This window comes from Crinia signifera, chromosome 3, assembly GCF_055691185.1.
Source record: "Crinia signifera chromosome 3, ASM5569118v1, whole genome shotgun sequence".
In the NCBI taxonomy this organism is placed as follows: Eukaryota; Metazoa; Chordata; class Amphibia; order Anura; family Myobatrachidae; genus Crinia; species Crinia signifera.
Genome location: NC_139219.1, coordinates 29,380,570 through 29,400,873, shown reverse-complemented (window position 1 = coordinate 29,400,873; position 20,304 = coordinate 29,380,570). Strand labels below are relative to the sequence as shown.

Below are 20,304 nucleotides of genomic sequence, written 5' to 3'. Positions count from 1 at the left end.
GTTTCCATGGGGTCGTGCCCATAATATGCTGGGTGATCTCCTGTCTCCGCCCTCTGCCCGCCCATCCTGGTGCGAACACGCTAGTGGGTGTGAAACTCGTCAAAGGTGATTGCACATGCGCACATTCATGCATGCCCAATTGCCACACATAGACCGGGGTAGTCAATGTGGGCTTTTTATGATGCTTCAGGCTTCGGGCCCTTTGCCATTCCCAATCACAGTCCACGTGGGGGTTAAATGATGCAAAAGTTAAAGAAAATTAGAAAAAAACTCACGTTGACCGTGTCATGTGTCAACCATTTCCATGGCAACCTTTAGCATGTGTCAACCTGGTGCATGTCGATCCATATTGTGTGGTATGGATCATTGGATAGACAGACATTAGGCCGACAAGCATTAGGTCCACCACTGAACGTTGACATGACTGAAGGTCGACATGGGTTAGGTGGACAGGGATATTAGGTCAATACAAGCATTAGGTCAACATGGGGAAGGTCCACAGTCAAAACATTAACATGGGGTTTTTCCCTTTTTTGTCCCGGAAGTCGACACAGTCGACATGGGTACTAAAAAAGTGCGCCGCGTCCCCTTGCATGTCTCGCTACGCTCGGCACACTATTTAATTCTTCCACCATGCCCTTAGTGAATGGTATGGCATGAAATGCCACCTGTCAGTACGACGGCTCCAAATACAGTGACAAACCCCATGTCGACCTTTTGACTGTCAACCTAATGCTTGCTTCGACCTATTGTCCCTGTTGACCTAACCCATGTTGACCTTCAGTCATGTCGACCTTCATGCTTGTCAACCTAGTGACCGTATCCCAAAAGTGTATCAACCTGTGGACCAACCTGTGAACCAAAGTGCCCATTAGTACAGCAGGTGACAGCCATGAGACTCTGCTTCAAACTAATACTATTGCAAGCTTGCACTGAACATAGCCCCTTCCCCAGCCATTGGCACAGTGTTGGGCATTTACCTGCATCACACAGCTCAGGGGCTGCTGTCACTGTGCCCGGATGACACAGGGAGGGAGAGTGCAGCCACTGTGCGCTCCTCCCTCACTTCTGCATGGAAGTCAGATGACATCTCTGTGCTGCTGAGCTTCAGTGTCAGCACCCGGGGGAGTGGGCGGGGCCCGGCCTGCCCTGTAACCACCCCCTGGTTTCCAGGGCAACGCCGGGCAGCGTCTCCTTGCAGAGAGGGAAGAAATCACAACAACTCCTGAATGCCTGGAACTTGCCTGGAACCTGTCAGGGCAGGGGGTATATACTGTGTATACTGACCTGCTTACTGGGGAATCACTGCCCAGCCAAGCCATGGTGAGTGGTGTACTGGCTCAGTTGATTGCTGCTTTAGATATGTATGTATGTATGTATGTATGTATGTATGTATGTATGTATGTATGTATGTATGTATTTGTGTATGTAGATAGATAGATAGATAGATAGATAGATAGATAGATAGATAGATAGATAGATAGATAGTAAGATAGATAGCTATATATATATATATATATATATATATATATATACACACACACACACACACACACACACAACACACACACACACACACACACACACACACACACACACACAGGGGTTACATGCTCGTTTCCAGGGGTTTCTTACTCATTGACTGTGTTTTTTGCTTTTTAACAGAGGGTTACCTGCTTGTTGGCAAGGAAGTTATGTGCTCCGGGGGTGTACATTGCGGCATTGCCAGGGGCAATATTTATATTCCATATAGCGATATATGCTACCCAGTAGGACCTCTAGCATCTGTCTCCTCCAGGGTGGTGGCCATTTTTGGAGGGACATTTTCAGCAGGATCCATATTGATGGCCATACCCATTGGAATCTGCAGAGACCCCCACAGCGCTGGCTCCCCCAAGCCACTGCTTGGGCTGCCTATGGCGGTACGCTGCTGGTACGCTGCTGGCCTATGGCAGTACGCTGGTCTTTGGTGGTAACAACTCCACCAACATGACCCTCTTCCAGTAGGTGCACAATACTCCTGGGCTTCCCACTACATATGTCACCTGTGTTACAGACAGACTTTTTGTCACAGGTTCAGGGCCTTATTCATGTTTGCACGCTATTGCGATTCTCTAGGCTACACATCTGCTGACGTTAGCGAGAGAATCAGCCGCCCAGGGATGAAAAGAGATTAATTTGCAATTGCGTACACATACGCAGCCTATGCGCAGTGAATGAGAGCATCAACTGCTGGGGTAGTCCCATGGTTGTGCAGACTGGATGCGGCAGTAGCCGAATCTCTGTCTGTCCCCTCCAGGGACATTTAAACTGGCAACCATGGGGTGAGGAGAGGCCACACACTAGACTCTACATAGACTTTTCTCCTGTGCACCGGTAGCCGACAGCCATACCTACCCACTACCCCGCGATGGATGACTTTTAAGTAACATGAAGTCACCCATCATGACATTGTGATGTCTCCCTTGTAGCTCTCCTTCCCGCCATTTTCAGACTCGCACATGTGCAGTCCACAAGAAAGGTTGCAGAGCGGCAGGAGACTATATAAAGAAACAGGAGCCTCCCAATGAATGGGGAGCGTAGGCAGGACTGTCACGAGGGGGCGGGGTCATGAGCAGCCAGCAGGTAGCAGTGGTTTGGGTCCTATGGACAAGCCGGGGGGTAATTTTCAAGCTGCAGTGTTCCGTCCCACAGGACAGGGAATGGATCACACCGGGCACTGGAAGCCACCACAAGATCCAACTAATCACTTATTATTCAGCTACAGAAAATGTCTATATTTTCCCCAGATATTTCATTTAGCAATTTCCCTTTATCAGATTGTTAATTAGATAATTCATGCATAATTAAATAATTTAAAAAAACTGATTGTGTTCTCCAGAAATGTATCGCATTGTGTAATTTACCCGGTAATATAAAGATAATAAACTCGCGCTGTAGAGTATTCAGATCAGTAATTGCGCGTCGACAGCAGGAACCCGTCGCGTGTTTGATTATTTTCTAATTATGGAGATCGGTAGAACTGTTATTCCCTGATTAGCTGTAATACAGCAGCGGAGTGCAGGGCAATCACAGGGTATACAGTGGCGTAACTATAAATTTTGCTCCCCCCTGCCAAAAAGTTTGTGCCCCCCCACCCCCAGGCTCCTCTCCTGCGTGTTTCCCCAGCGTGTGAGGTGATGACGTCACACGCATAACGGAGAAGCTGAAGCAGGAGAGAGGAAGAGAGACCAGCAGACACTGCTGCTTTCCTTGGCTCAGACACATCCCAGGCCGCCCCAGCACACCCATGTACACAGTAGCCAATAGCCGGCTCTATGTACAGTCAGTTGAATCAGTGGGGGGGGGGGGGGGGGGGAATTTGTCATCTTTGCTATGGCCACACCCGCGCTGCGGCTGACTCGCCTCCAGTACTCAGTCAGTGGGCAGCAGCATATCAGTGCGTCGAGCGGGTGCCGGCACCCCCACAGACCCCGCTGCCCCTTGCTCCCCTAAATCGGCAGCTGGGGCTGCCTTACAGTAGTTACGCCACTGAGGGTATACCAGTGTCAGGCGCAGTGTATACCAGTGTCAGGCGCAGTGTATACCAGTGTCAGGCGCAGTGTATGCCAGTGTCAGACGCAGTGTATACCAGTGTCAGACGCAGTGTATACCAGTGTTAGGTTGCAGTATATACCAGTGTCAGGTGCGGTGTATACCAGTGTCAAACGCAGTGTATACCAGTGTCAGGTTGCAGTGTATACCAGTGTCAGACGCAGTGTATACCAGTGTCAGGTTGCAGTGTATACCAGTGTCAGACACAGTGTATACCAGTGTCAGATGCAGTGTATACCAGTGTTAGGTTGCTGCTGCAGTATATACCAGTGTCAGGTTGCAGTGTATACCAGTGTCAGATGCAGTGTATACCAGTGTCAGGTTGCAGTGTATACCAGTGTCAGACGCAGTGTATACCAGTGTCAGACGCAGTGTATACCAGTGTCAGGTTGCCTTGTATACCAGTGTCAGGTTGCAGTGTATACCAGTGTCAGGTTGCAGTGTATACCAGTGTCAGGCGCAGTGTATACCAGTGTCAGGCGCAGTGTATACCAGTGTCAGGCGCAGTGTATACCAGTGTCAGACACAGTATATACCAGTGTCAGGCGTAGTGTATACCAGTGTCAGGTGCAGTGTATACCAGTGTCAGGCGCAGGGTATACCAGTGTTAGATGCAGTGTATACCAGTGTCAGGCGCAATGTATACCATTGTCAGGTGCAGTGTATACCAGTGTCAGACGCAGGGTATACCAGTGTCAGACGCAGGGTATACCAGTGTATACCAGTGTCAGGCGCAGTGTATACCAGTGTCAGGTGCAGGGTATACCAGTGTCAGACGCAGTGTATACCAGTCTCAGGTGCAGGGTATACCAGTGTCAGACACAGTGTATACCAGTGTCAGACGCAGGGTATACCAATGTCAGGCACAGTGTATACCTGTGTCAGACGCAGTGTATACCAGGGTATACCAGTGTCAGATGCAGTGTATACCAGTGTCAGGCGCAGAGTATAACAGTGTCAGGCGCAGTGTATACCAGGGTATACCAGTGTCAGATACAGTGTATACCAGTGTCAGACGCAAGGTATACCAGTGTCAGGCGCAGTGTATACCAGTGTCAGACGCAGGGTATACCAGTGTCAGGCGCAGTGTATACCAGTGTCAGATGCAGTGTATACCAGTGTCAGATGCAGTGTATACCAGTGCCAGAAACAGTGTATACCAGTGTCAGGCGCAGTGTATACCAGTGTCAGGCGCAGTGTATACCAGTGTCAGGCGCAGTGTATAACAGTGTCAGGCCCAGTGTATACCAGTGTCAGGCGCAGTGTATACCAGTGTCAGACGCAGGGTATACCAGTGTCAGGCACAGTGTATACCAGTGTCAGGCGCAGTGTATACCAGTGTCAGGCGCAGTGTATACCAGTGTCAGACGCAGTGTATACCAGTGTCAGGTTGCCTTGTATACCAGTGTCAGGCGCAGTGTATACCAGTGTCAGGCGCAGTGTATACCAGTGTCAGGTTGCAGTGTATACCAGTGTCAGACGCAGTGTATACCAGTGTCAGGCACAGTGTATACCAGTGTCAGGCGCAGTGTATACCAGTGTCAGGCGCAGTGTATACCAGTGTCAGACACAGTATATACCAGTGTCAGGCGTAGTGTATACCAGTGTCAGGTGCAGTGTATACCAGTGTCAGGCGCAGGGTATACCAGTGTTAGATGCAGTGTATACCAGTGTCAGGCGCAATGTATACCATTGTCAGGTGCAGTGTATACCAGTGTCAGACGCAGGGTATACCAGTGTATACCAGTGTCAGGCGCAGTGTATACCAGTGTCAGGTGCAGGGTATACCAGTGTCAGACGCAGTGTATACCAGTCTCAGGTGCAGGGTATACCAGTGTCAGACACAGTGTATACCAGTGTCAGACGCAGGGTATACCAATGTCAGGCACAGTGTATACCTGTGTCAGACGCAGTGTATACCAGGGTATACCAGTGTCAGATGCAGTGTATACCAGTGTCAGGCGCAGAGTATAACAGTGTCAGGCGCAGTGTATACCAGGGTATACCAGTGTCAGATACAGTGTATACCAGTGTCAGACGCAAGGTATACCAGTGTCAGGCGCAGTGTATACCAGTGTCAGACGCAGGGTATACCAGTGTCAGGCGCAGTGCATACCAGTGTCAGATGCAGTGTATACCAGTGTCAGATGCAGTGTATACCAGTGCCAGAAACAGTGTATACCAGTGTCAGGCGCAGTGTATACCAGTGTCAGGCGCAGTGTATACCAGTGTCAGGCGCAGTGTATAACAGTGTCAGGCCCAGTGTATACCAGTGTCAGGCGCAGTGTATACCAGTGTCAGACGCAGGGTATACCAGTGTCAGGCACAGTGTATACCAGTGTCAGGCGCAGTGTATACCAGTGTCAGGCGCAGTGTATACCAGTGTCAGACGCAGTGTATACCAGTGTCAGGTTGCCTTGTATACCAGTGTCAGGCGCAGTGTATACCAGTGTCAGGCGCAGTGTATACCAGTGTCAGGTTGCAGTGTATACCAGTGTCAGACGCAGTGTATACCAGTGTCAGGTTGCAGTGTATACCAGTGTCAGACACAGTGTATACCAGTGTCAGACGCAGTGTATACCAGTGTCAGATTGCAGTGTATACCAGTGTCAGACACAGTGTATACCAGTGTCAGGTTGCAGTGTATACCAGTGTCAGACACAGTGTATAACAGTGTCAGACGCAGTGTATACCAGTGTTAGGTTGCAGTATATACCAGTGTCAGGTTGCAGTGTATACCAGTGTCAGACGCAGTGTATACCAGTGTCAGGTTGCAGTGTATACCAGTGTCAGACGCAGTGTATACCAGTGTCAGACGCAGTGTATACCAGTGTCAGGTTGCCTTGTATACCAGTGTCAGGTTGCAGTGTATACCAGTGTCAGGTTGCAGTGTATACCAGTGTCAGGCGCAGTGTATACCAGTGTCAGGCGCAGTGTATACCAGTGTCAGACACAGTATATACCAGTGTCAGGCGTAGTGTATACCAGTGTCAGGTGCAGTGTATACCAGTGTCAGGCGCAGGGTATACCAGTGTTAGATGCAGTGTATACCAGTGTCAGGCGCAATGTATACCATTGTCAGGTGCAGTGTATACCAGTGTCAGACGCAGGGTATACCAGTGTATACCAGTGTCAGGCGCAGTGTATACCAGTGTCAGGTGCAGGGTATACCAGTGTCAGACGCAGTGTATACCAGTCTCAGGTGCAGGGTATACCAGTGTCAGACACAGTGTATACCAGTGTCAGACGCAGGGTATACCAATGTCAGGCACAGTGTATACCTGTGTCAGACGCAGTGTATACCAGGGTATACCAGTGTCAGATGCAGTGTATACCAGTGTCAGGCGCAGAGTATAACAGTGTCAGGCGCAGTGTATACCAGGGTATACCAGTGTCAGATACAGTGTATACCAGTGTCAGACGCAAGGTATACCAGTGTCAGGCGCAGTGTATACCAGTGTCAGACGCAGGGTATACCAGTGTCAGGCGCAGTGTATACCAGTGTCAGATGCAGTGTATACCAGTGTCAGATGCAGTGTATACCAGTGTCAGGCGCAGTGTATACCAGTGTCAGGCGCAGTGTATACCAGTGTCAGGCGCAGTGTATAACAGTGTCAGGCCCAGTGTATACCAGTGTCAGGCGCAGTGTATACCAGTGTCAGACGCAGGGTATACCAGTGTCAGGCACAGTGTATACCAGTGTCAGGCGCAGTGTATACCAGTGTCAGGCGCAGTGTATACCAGTGTCAGATGCAGTGTATACAAGTGTCAGGCGCAGTGTATACAAGTGTCAGGCGCAGTGTATACAAGTGTCAGGCGCAGTATATACAAGTGTCAGGCGCAGTGTATACCAGTGTCAGGCACAGTCTATACCAATGTATCCCAGTGTCAGGCACAGTGTATACCACAGTGATGTGCGGTGGTGGTACTGAGAGAGGCACTGTCACCCACGCACCCCCCCCTCCCCCAGGCCAGGCCAGCTGCCGCAGAACGAACCCCATCCAGAAAAAAAAATAATTAAGCTCACCAGGGGCACACCAGGGGAGAGGGGAGCCAGTACGCGGGGACAGATGACAGGGGAGCCGGGACACAGGGATAGATGACAGGGGAGCCGGGACACAGGGATAGATGACAGGGGAGCCGGGACACAGGGATAGATGACAGGGGAGCCGGGACACAGGGATAGATGACAGGGGAGCAGAGAGCCGGATAAAAACAGCACTTCTGGAAACCAATTGACAAGGGCTTCTGTGATTGGACAGCCCGGGTCGGTGTACACAACCCCCCCCCCCCCCCCCCCCCTGGTGAAAAACGCGTGTCAACCTTTTGAGTATGGACCATGTCCATGTCAACCTTAAGCTTTTGTCGACCTTCTGGCAATGTCGACCTATGGTATGTTGACCATTTTCAGGTGTCAGCCTAGTGCCTGTTGACATAGTCCGCATAGCATGGCACAGACCCTGATATATAGCGACGGATTCAGTAAAGCATAAAACCCATTTATATCGCTGCAGCCCACAGATATTACACAGCTTTATTGTTACACTTTAGAATTTTAATTAATTTAGAATTCAGTTTGAACAGACCCCACCCAAATCTAAATCTCTGCACCTGTCATATCAGGGTTGCCTACCCTCCCGGAATGGAAGGGAAGGTCCCGAAAATCAGGTTCCCCTCCCAGCCCCACGGAAAGGAAGGCAAGTCTCCCGGAATGCTGGCCGTCTCCCACAACACCCCCGGCATTGCATTGTATGGGGGTCGTGGCCACAATGACGCAATTGTGTCTACCTATTCTACCTACAGTATTCACTGTTGACCTAATGACAGCGGCGTAACTATAGCACCGCAGGGGGGGGCGCTGTGCATGTGGGGGCGCCGGGGGCTGCGGTTCTATAGTTACACCCCCCCCCCCCCCCCAATCCCCCGCAGATTTACCTATCTCGCTGGTCCCGGCGGCTCCGTTCTTCTGCTGAGGACCACCACAAAATGGCCGCCCCCATATAGCACACTGTTCTCTGAAACTGTCTGCTGTATGGGGGCAGCCATTTTGTGGTGGTCCTCAGCGGAAGAACGGAGCCGCCGGGACCAGCGCGATAGGTTAGGCTGCGGGGGATTGGGGGGGGGGGGGGGGTTTGCATGGGCGGCGGGGGGGCGCCCAAAACTTAGCTACGCCACTGCCTAATGACCCCATACCAAATGGGACCCTTATGAAAATTGTGTGGGGGAGATGTGCTATGGTGCACTGTATAGGCACCATAGGGACTCCCAACTGCCCCCCACGCTACGGGACACTGCCGGACCTGGGTGGGACACGGGAACGTCCCCAAAAAACGGGACAGTTGGGAGGTATGTATATAGTACTATTATAGCACATATTTTATGTTTGTATTTTGTGTCTAATATGTTACGCTGCTGAATAGTTACTTTGTTTTATTATTCTGCTTTCGTTCTTTGTTGGACCTCAGGACGAGAGACACGCAATGCACATGGCTGAGCGCAGACCGCGGCCAATGACAGATCTGCTTTCACGGCTGCATCTTGGAGCGGAGAATTCAGATGTGCTCCAGATGGCATCGAGGAAGACTGTGATACATACACAAGCTGTCAGCGCTAACGAGCGGAGTCACACACTGGTGAGCAATCCTCTTCTATTAAGATAAAAAATAAGTGTCTGTTCCTATACGTCAGTGAGTTTCTGCAAATATAACATTTTGCAGCATTTAAACTCGCTGCCTCAGAGATAAAGGCCCTTATTCTGGTTTACTCGCAAAGGCAAATTCCTTCTCAAATGGACAAAACCATGTGCACTGCAGGTGGGGCAGATGTAACATGTGCAGAGAGAATTAGATTTGAGAAGGAATTTGCCTTTGCGAGTGAACCAGAATAATGGGCAAAGTCCTGATCGCAATATAACAGCGAGCCGTCGGCCGCTGTACTGCGGTGCCAGGGTCCGTAGTAGCCCCTTGTGTCTAATATTCTCACACGGAGGGCCTCATTCACAGATTTACATCTGCAGAGTCTGCAGTGGATCACAGAAGTCAGCAGTCGACATCTTTTAACCCAATTTTGTAAATTTTTGACCTTATTCTGCTTTATGCGCTCCCATGCGAATTTGCACGGGACCGCAATGTTTTTATTCTGCTGTGTGAGTGGCCATGGCGAATAGAGTGTTTGGCTGGCGGGCGCTCTCACGCAGCAGGCGCGCGGGGGGGGGGGAGGTGGCGGGTCAGGGGATGCGCCCATGGGAAAGCCCATGAGAATGCTGGGCGTTATCGTGGTAATGCCCCAATTACGCGAGTTGCGGGGGGGGGGGGGGGGGGTTGGGGGGCAGCTGACATCACCGGATGTCAGCTGCCCGTCCTGTCCTCGTACAGGGCACACCCAAAGCTAAGACACCTGAGAGTGGCGAACTATGTGGGTCTCGCCCCCTAGGCTGCGAATGGCGGTTTATGCAAAACATCCATTCGCAGCCATGCAGGGGAATTCGCCCTGCAAACAGAGGGCGGGCTTAAAAAGACACGCAGCCCTGTGAACTTCACAGGGCTGCGTGTCAACCAGAATAAGGTCCTTTACAAAGACTCAGCGGCTGTTTCTACAGAGTAGGACTGTGAATCTGATCTACTAACCGAGCTGGTCAGCCAGTGCAGTAGTTATAAACCAAATTGTCTAGATGGTGATCTTTGCCATGATTCACTGTCATCGTTCTGCTCATCAATATCGTTATTCGGTTGTATGAACCTGATGACTGAACAGCTGGATTTGGGCATTTCAGGCCTCCAGGAGTGTCGCCACCCTAAAAAAGTTTCCAAAAAGTAAAAGAGGTGATGTTGAGCATAGCAACCATCATATTCTGTCTGTCATTATCTAGGATGCAATAGAGAAAGGATAGACGGAGCCTGGTTGCTACGGACAACATCCTCTTGATAATGAGAAGTTACACTTTAGAAGCTTTAGTAAATTTGCTCCGTATATAGTGACACTGATCCTACAGGTCCCATTAGGGTAAATTTACTAAGGTTCTAAGGTTCTATTCAAGACGGGATGTTACCTGTAGCAACCAACCAGATTCTAGAAGGTACTAAAAAAAGTAGACTCTGATTGGTTGCAATCCCATCTTTAATAGAACTCCCATCTTAGTAAATTTACCCAATAATAACGGGCCTGATTCAGAGCTGTTCGCAATGCTGCGTATGTCTGCAGCCTAGCGAATACGTAAATGCCGCCCGACCGAACATAAGTCTCTGAATTGGCACCAGTGACTGTAATGCTCAATGTATGGTTCCAGGTTTGGATCTTTCATGTTGTCCCCTTGCATTGTGGGTAGTATATGTGTCATGTGACCAGGTACATTGGCAGCAGGTTTCGGCGGCTCTGCTCCACCTTCTCCAGCAAAGGGATTATGGATCAAAGCATGGAGTCACATCAATGTTTTCCATCTTATATAACATTTGGGGGCTTATTTAGAATCAGATTCACTTGCGCAATGTAGATACATAGAAATCCGCGGCGTAGCGGGCGAGTTCGGGCAGTGGGGGGGGGGGGCGTTAGGCAGGGCGGCGTTTACCTGCTCACGAGGCAGCGGATATACTCAGCATAGCAAGCACGTTTGAATCGGGCCCATAGTGTACTCTGAATTACGACTTATGTGGCCCGAATTACACTGGAACCTGCGTCTGGCAGCGCCTTTTCCCAGACCCTCAGGATTTAGGGTTTATTTTACGTTGGCATTTCTATACCTCATCATGTCATTCTGTGGGGTTTCTTTTACTTTCAGAGTTTTATTCCAAAGCCACCGCCGGGGACTATGGATGCGCATTATTCTGTTATCCGCACTTCTATCTGCAGAGAGGACGGAAGGAGAAGAAACGCACGGAGGCTGAGAGAGCACAACAAAGAGGATGACATGTAACAGATTCGCTTTACTCTCTATACAGTATATATATAGATGTAGATATAGATATAGATATATGTGTGCTAGTTAAAAGCCTGTCAAAATCCATCCGTAAGCCGCTCACCATGGAATGATTTCCCCACTAGGCACCAGTCATCTCAGAGTAGTCAGAGACTTATGGGGGTATTCGATCTCCCGCAGCCATCTCCCGACGGGGGAGATAGCTGCAGGGCCCTATTCAATGTTGTCTTCCTCGACAGCATTGAACAGGAGAGCTCGGCAGAACGAGCCTGACTTCACAAGCAGTCGGGCTCGTTCTACCGAGAACGGCTGGGAAGTGACGAGCTCCCGGCTGCAGCTTGCCTCTTCCTGGCCGCAGCTTGCGGCCACGCTCCCTTCTAAACCGGATGCAGGCGGGACAATGAATCCCACCTGCTTTTTCATGGTCGAGCAGACAGAGAATGGGACAGGGTCACGGCTGTCGGGCCAGCTCGACAGCCGTGGCCCAAGATTGAATACCCACCTTACTCGGCGGCCGCAATGACTACAAACATATGCGGGCTGGAGCTGACGTCACACACCCTCCCCTAATACAGGCATATCCGGCCTGGTGCTGACATCACACACTCTCCCCTAATACAGGTATATCCGACCTGGTGCTGATGTCACACACCCTCCCCTAATACAGGCATATCCGGCCTGGTGCTGGTGTCACACACCCTCCCCTAATACAGGCACACCCGGCCTGGTGCTGACGTCACACACTCTCCCCTAATACAGGCATATCCGGCCTGGAGCTGATGTCACACACTCTCCTCTAATACAGGCATATCCGGCATGGTGCTGACGTCACACATCCTCCCCTAATACAGATATATCCGGCCTGGAGCTGATGTCACACACTCTCCTCTAATACAGGCATATCCGGCGTGGTGCTGACGTCACACATCCTCCCCTAATACAGATATATCCGGCCTGGAGCTGATGTCACACACTCTCCTCTAATACAGGCATATCCGGCCTGGTGCTGACGTCACACACTCTCCCCTAATACAGGCATATCCGGCCTGGAGCTGATGTCACACACTCTCCTCTAATACAGGCATATCCGGCGTGGTGCTGACGTCACACACTCTCCCCTAATACAGGCATATCCGGCCTGGTGCTGACGTCACACACCCTCCCCTAATACAGGCATATCCGGCCTGGTGCTGACTTCACACACCCTCCCCTAATACAGGCATATCCGGCCTGGTGCTGACATCACACACCCTCCCCTAATACAGGCATATCCGGCCTGGAGCAGATGTCACACACCCTCCCCTAATACAGGCACATCCGGCCTGGTGCTGATGTCACACACCCCCCCTAATACAGGCATATCCGGCCTGGTGCTGACGTCACACACTCTCCCCTAGAATGTTTGGCTGCGCCTGCATTTTCCTAGGCTCGTCTAGCGTTTTTCTGTCACCCCTGCATTTTTCTTTAAGCACTCCCACTAAGCGGCCGGTCACCACCCCCAGACGCCAACTTCCTGTCAATCACCTTGTGAAGGGCTAATGAAGGAAAAATGTAGCAGGATTCCTTCGCTAACAGGCATTGCACACGAGCATTGCGGCCCATTTGCCTGAGCAGTGTATCGATAATCATCCGCCTTGCGAATTTGCATAGCAGCGATCACTTCTGAATCGGCCCCATGGTTTGTTCCAGACGCAAAGTTCCTTGCTTTACTGAATCTGTCCCACAGGTTAGAATACTATTTGGCAGAGATGTGATTTATAGCATTGTATTGTGCTACTGTGTTCCAGACTTGGTGATTTGTGTATGTACCTAGCATACAGAACACCTTGGTGGATCAGAAACCATTGTTCTCTTCCTGCAGGCACAGAGGTGGACTGATCAGTAGTCGGAGCCCCGAGGACACAAGACCATCCGGGAACACAGGAGAGAGGAGGAATAAAGACCTTCAGAGCCACTTTGTAGTGACGGATGTGGCTGCAGGGGAGATGCTGCAACTCCCCGGCCGGCTGCAGACTGACTGTCAGGACAATGCAAGCGGTAACAAAGTCACAAACATCCCCAATATCCACTTGTACAACTACATTCATTGTCACAATGATCTTTTATTAATTTCTAACATACAGTGAAAATACTATGGGTGACATTCTATGGGATGAGATAAATGCGCGTTTTTTTTATCGCACCACTTCGCCCTTTTTCAAATCGCAAGATTGGGCCGTTTTTCGCATATTTAATGAGATGCGAAAAACGGGCCAAATAGTGCGAATAGGTGCGCGGTGGTGCGATGTCTTTAGTCCTGAAAATGTGCGATTTTCATGTCTGAAAATCGCACGTTTGCAGGAAAGCGCAAATTAAAAAAAAAACGCGCGCGGGGTCCCCCGCCAGAGCATAACCAGCCCCGGGCTCATTGAGCCGGTGCTGGTGACATAAAATCAGGGTCCCCGACAAATAGGGGTCCCCTTGATTTAATGAAACCAGCACCAGGCTCAAGGTCCGGCGCTGGTTCCCAAAATACGGGGGACAAAATGACTAGGGGTCCCCCGTATTTTAAGAACCAGCACCGGACCCAACCAGCCAGCAGGGTAATGCCACAGCCGGGGGACACTTATTATATAAGGTCCCGCGGCCAAAGCATTATCCCTGTGGCTGGTCAGCATGGGCAGGGGTCCTGGGGAAGTGGGGACCCCCCCAATGAAGGGGTCCCCCCCCTCCAGGACTTACCAGCCCATGCTGAAAGTCCGGGGCTGTCCCCGATGCCCCTGGGCGGTGGGCATCGGGCTGATGGATAGTGTAAAAAAAAGAAGATAAACTATTGTTTTCTACTGGCGAACTATGAGTCCCAGCAAGCCTACCCCGCATGCTGGGACTTGGAGAACCACAAGTCCCAGCATGCGGGGCATTAAAGGGCCCGCTGGCACTTGTAGTTCTACAGTACAAAAAATAGTGAAATAAAACACACTGACACCCTGAAAAATAAAAGTTTAATACATACACAGCCCACACACACTGATACTTACCTACCTTGAGCCCGTAGGTCGGTCCCTGGATCCTGGGTCCGGGCTCCGGGGCTCCAGGGCAGAAGAGTCCGGTTCCGGGGCCTTGGTCCTGGTTCCGGGGCTGGTCCTGGGGTTTCGGGGCTGGTCCGGGGTCCAGGATCCGATGAAGTCCACAGGGGTACCTGAGGAAGGAAATCCTACTCACTTGGTCCCCGGCGACGACATCGCCATCCTCGCCGGTTATGCTCTGGCGGGAGACCCCGCGTTCGTTTTTTTATTATTTTAACTGTTTATTTTTTTTTTTCACCAGAAACCTGCACAGAACATTGCGATCTGTGTAGGGTTCTGGCTAATTCGCCCATCAGAACCTGGTCTGATTTTTGGGCGAATTATAGTCACACTTTATACAAATCGCATACCATTAAATATGCGATTTGTATACTTTTCTATGTGAAAACATCTGGATGCGATGTGCTGCGAAAAGCAGCCATCGCATTTCCAGTGTGTCCAACTTGTTGGCAAAAATCGTATTTTTTTCACATTTTCGGAGCTCATTAAATATGCGAAAATGGAAAAAAATGCGGTTTCGGCCCTTTTTGCGAAAAAATTCGCAAAAGTCTATTTATCTCACCCCATAGAATGTCACCCAATGTGTTGTTTTAATTAAAAACATATATTTTGGGCGAATGTAATAAGGTGCGATTTTTAGACATCTGCGAGATTTTTGGGACAAAAAAGGGCAAAATCACACGTTTTCTGAAAGTCACACATGTACTAACATGCAAATTGCGGTAAAATTTGCATGTTTTGACCTGTCTCGAAAATCGATATGGTGAGTCAAAAAAAATCTCACCTTACTACATTTCGCCCATTTTTTTTTTTTTCTTTCCAGTGGGGTAGTTAGAAATTTTTCTCCCCCCTGCCAAAAAATTCCGGCGCCCCCCCCCCCTATGGGCGCCACTGGCTGAGCTGACAGGCGACCCAGGCAGCAGTGAGCGCTGAGCATATGCACGGGGCAGGGACACGCTCATTAAATATACACTGCGCTGGGTCCCCACTCATTAGATATGCATGGAGTGGGACCAGCTCAGCGCTCACTGCTGCCTCAGTCGTCCTTCAGTTCAGCCAGCGGTGCCCACCACAGACCTCACTGGCGCCGCTCCCCCAAGCCACCGCAGGGTCTGCCACATATGTAGCTACGCCACTGTTACCTTCCTAACCCTTTGAGTGCCAACGTCTCTGTGAGAGATGTTCAAAATGTCTGCTATAAATGCCAGAGTCGCTCACATTAGTTATATAAATTCAAATAAAAAATGATGCGCGATGTGTAGTAAGATGCCATTTTTTAGACTGTCTAAAAATCACACCATATCGCACATGAGAAATGTGCGATTGTTTAGACAGGTCAAAACATGCGAATTTTACCACAATTTGCACATTATTACAAGTGCGATTTTCGCAAACCGTGCAAATTCGTCCGTTTTTGACCCCAAAAAATCACACAATGTATAAAAATTGCACCCTATTTCATTTCATTTCTATTCCATCACCTTATGTCCAGATGACAGCGCCATATCGCACATTCAAAGACTTCGATCCCGTCTCGGCTGGAAAACAGAGTTTCCGAGTTTGGCTGCGGAAACGAGAAGATCAGAGGCTGATAAATATAAGCGACTGCTAGAGGTAACATTTACACTGAGACATAAGGATGGCCATCCACCATAGATTCCTAATCATCGATAGCTTATGGCTGATATTGAATACTTTTTCCTTTGATGGGGAGAACGATGGCTTCCCTCCATCAATGACACAGTATAACTGATTTTTTTGTTGTTGTCAGGAAATGGAGCATTGCTCCGCCCATGGCACCTGTGAAGCCCCACCCCCAGGTTCTGATTGGCCCATGGTCCAGTTAGTCAAAAAACAGAGATGACCATTGGGGTGAAAGCATCAAAGGTTATCTTTTGTGGCTGTACAGATGCACAGAGGAGCTTTGTGTTATGGGAGTGCCACAGTCATGTCACCCAACTCAGGTGCTTCGCTGTTCAATGGTGCGATGGTGGCACCCCAGACATAACAGAGGGGCTTGGCGCGGCATTAGCACCTGTAGCAGGAAAAGACGCAGACACAGACATCATGTTGTCCAACTCAGAATCAGGCCTTTTGTGTATTATTACATAAAAAAAATGTCAGTTGCTATGGGCAACATCTCCACCGGTAGGTTTCTATACTCGTTTCACTGCTTGATACATCAGCCCCTGTATGTCTTGTTACTTCAGGTAAAAATAAAAGAAGACAGAGGAGAGTTTGTGTACTGTCTGCCCAGATGTTGCAACTGTTCCACCGCTCGGTATGATCCGTACGATCTCCAGGTGGTTCCGGCAGCCGCCGCTGTTCACTGCGACCTGTACTGGACAGTTAGTGCTTCGCGAGTATCTAAGGTAAGATTGTATTAGACATACAAGTCATAGTGTTTTCCTATGTAACCAGAAATAACCCCTCCTCAACCACTTACCTGACGTTGTCACATGCGATGCAAACACAGGCAAGTGGGCATTGGCCCAAGTCCACCCCTGGGTGGGCTGAAAGTAATAACATGGTCCAGCCCCCGCCCCCATGGTAGGCTGAGACGTTACATATTAAGCTTGGTACATATATTACCTATCAGCAGCGCCGGATTAAGGTCTGTGGGGGCCCTGGACAACACAGTCAGAGACGGAGACAGGTGGTACCTGGGCAGCGTAGGGTCCAGGCAGCGGGGATCCGGGCAGCGACGCAGCGGGGTCCATGCAGCACTATGGAGGCAGCGGGGTCCCTGCGGCGGATGGGCAATCAGCGGCGGGGTCCCTGCGGCGGATGGGAACTAGTAGCGGTATTGGCGGGGTGGGAAGCAGCTGCTGAACGTGCAACTATATTTTGAAAAGTCTGGCCGGCCATTTATTGGCTAAGAGAATTCTCTCAGCCAATCAGCAGCCTCCCATCTGATTGGCTGAGAGAATTCTCTCAGCCAATAAACGGCCGGCCAGTCTTTTCAAAATATGGTTTTACATTCAGCAGCCACTTCCCGCGCCAACAATACCGCTACTATTTCCCATCTGCCGCATCGACCCCGCCACTAACTTCCCATCTGCCACAGGGACCCCCTGCGGCCCCACACTGCCCGACCCTGCTGCCTGCTACCCACCCACCTCTGCGCAGCAGGGTCCCTGATGTGTGGGGGCCCTGGGGGCGACCGCCCCTGTCCGGCCCTGCTGATAGCTGCTCGGGAGTGTTTAATACGCTCGCCACGCTTCGGGCTCAGTGGCTCACTGCGCTCGCCACACTATATAAAATCAACTCCACGCCGACATGGATAGTGGGGGTATGAGCATACTAACTACAGTATAGTGGGCGCCCAACTAACATATAAGTACCGAAATTTTTGTTCCCTGCTTAACATATTTCTCAGAAGGGACGGATCAGCTGAGCAGGGTGTACCCACCCGTTTTTTGCTAGACTCTTACAAGAGACCCCGATAAAGTTCACATTTTTTTTGTCCTAGGCACCGTCGACAAGTTTTTCCATCCAAAAATTTACTTTTTTTAAAGATTGTATTGCTTAGAAAAGTTCTGTTTCATACAAATGATTTTCAGCACCGTTATTAGGTGAAAAGTACCCAAATGAGATGTAGCAGAAATTCAAAACAATCAAATCAAATGGTAGACACCTAAATGTTGACCGAATGCCAACACAGTAAAAAAATGTCAACAACCAAAAGGTTGACATAAGGACAGCCAAAATCTGGAAATTTTTAAAATATATGTCAACAGTGATAATGTCAAAAACTGCCGACATGCAAAACATTGGCAAATCGAAAATGTCGACATCCTAAATATGTATAGCAGCGCGGAATTAAAATATCACAAAAAAAAAAAACAGTTTTGGCAATATGGCGCCACCTCAGGTCGGCTGTGTCAGTGCGCTTTAGTTCCGTCGGTCCATTATAATCTGTGGCACGGTGGAATATTACAGGTCTATAGCTGTCTTACAGCGGGCCAGGAACATCATCCCATATAGTTAGACCTAGGAGGATAAAGGTATCATTTCCTTCTCTATTTTAGGTCTATATGGTGGCTGGTGCGGAGATCATGGAGACCATAGCACTTACTGAGTGGTTATATGAGAGAGAGAGATACTACGCCATTAGGAACATACCAGTGTTCTCCCAGTTCAGGTAAATATTTCATTCATTCTCCGATTTGGTGGCATCTTGTGTTTATACCTCCCACCTATACGTGGGGGAGCGGGGTCCATAAAAGTGCCAGTTAGGGGGTGTATGTGACTGCTATGCCAGGGCAGATGCGTGCGCACACATATACCAATGTCAGGAGGTGATTATATGGCCGGTGTTCAGTCCTGCTGCAACTGACTATTAGTACAAACACAGACAGAGGGGGCATGTACTAAGGGGGGAGTTCTATGTCACATGCTATGGGCAACCAATCAGAATCTACTTATTCATTTAGCACCTTCTAGAAGATAATAGACAGTATCTGATTGGTTACCCATAGCAACATCCCATGTGATACAGCAGATATACCCTGTGAGACCTCATTATAGTACTATATTGTGTACAAATAATGCGGTGTATTGGCACACGCTGTGCACCATAAAATCCAATGGGTGACATTTAATTAAAAAGTATACAAATCGCAAATTTAATGGAATGCGAATTCGAGAAAACATTACTTAGAATCGCCACACAAACAGACCAGGTTGTGATTGGCGATTTTGAAAAATGTGTAAATAAAGAAAAAAAAATGGTGTGAGGCCCCCCCCTTCTGAGCATAACCAGCCCCGGTCTCAAAGAGTTGGTCCTGGTTCCATAAAATCACAGGGAAAACTGACTAGGGGTCCCCCGGATTCTATAAAACCAGCACCAGGCTCAAGGGCCGGCCCTGGTTCCCAAAATACAGGGGGACAAAACGAGTAGGGGTCCTCCGTATTTCAAGAACCAGCACCCAGGCCCAACCAGCCAGCTGGGCAATGCCACAGACGGGGGGAGACTTTTTATACAAGTTCCCACAACCAAAGCATTCACCCCCTGACCGGTCAGCATGGGCAGGAATCCTGGGGAAGTGGGGACCCCCCCAGTAAAGGGGTCATCCCTCTAGAATTTACTGGGCCATGCTTCAGCCCAGGGCTGTCCCCGTTGGCCCAGGACGGTGGCCCCCGGCTGATTAAGGGCGGGATGTACTAAAGGGAAAATGCGGTAAAACCCCCGTTCTACCGCATTTTCCTATGTACTATTACCCGGCCGCACGGATTTCGCCAGGCAGGGTATCGCCACCTCTGGGTGGCGATACCCTATAGAAGCCTATGGGCTTCTTTTTCGCCGCCCGTCACCTCGCCGCAACCCTGCTGCCTCCCCCTTTCCCCCTCCCTTGGGCTTACCTTCTTGCAGGTCCTCCTGGACCCTGGAATGTAAGCCTTTCCTCCCCCTAGCAACGCAGCCGGGCGTCCTTCCGGCTGCAGGGGGTAGGAGGAGGCGCCGGGGACAGCCTGCTTAGCTGTCCCCGGCATGTAGGTAGCAGGAGGCGGCAATGAGGAGACGGAGACCCCCCGCAGACCACAGTACAGGTATCGCGGGGGGCCTCTGTCACCGCATCGTGATGCCAGCCGCATATGTTAGTACATATGCGCTGGCATCGCAGCGGACAGCCGGCGAAGGGCGGCGATGTATATTAATACATCCCGCCCTAAATGTGTAAAAATAGAATACATTATTGTGTATTGTTGTGGAACTACAAGCCCCAGCAAGCC

General features: G+C 50.0%; 1 protein-coding gene across 1 annotated transcript in view; it reads left to right on the top strand.

The window, feature by feature from the left end:
* Window positions 1-1,167: 1,167 nt before the first annotated feature.
* Window positions 1,168-20,304, top strand: part of DNAH14 (dynein axonemal heavy chain 14) — a 217,272-nt gene continuing 198,135 nt past the window's right edge. The window contains exons 1-7 of the mRNA XM_083174857.1: window positions 1,168-1,323; window positions 9,060-9,227; window positions 11,369-11,499; window positions 13,368-13,543; window positions 16,064-16,185; window positions 16,782-16,943; window positions 18,603-18,715. Coding sequence (XP_083030983.1) covers window positions 1,321-1,323; window positions 9,060-9,227; window positions 11,369-11,499; window positions 13,368-13,543; window positions 16,064-16,185; window positions 16,782-16,943; window positions 18,603-18,715 — 875 coding nt within the window. The 5' untranslated portion in view covers window positions 1,168-1,320. The remainder of the gene's footprint in view (window positions 1,324-9,059; window positions 9,228-11,368; window positions 11,500-13,367; window positions 13,544-16,063; window positions 16,186-16,781; window positions 16,944-18,602; window positions 18,716-20,304) is intronic.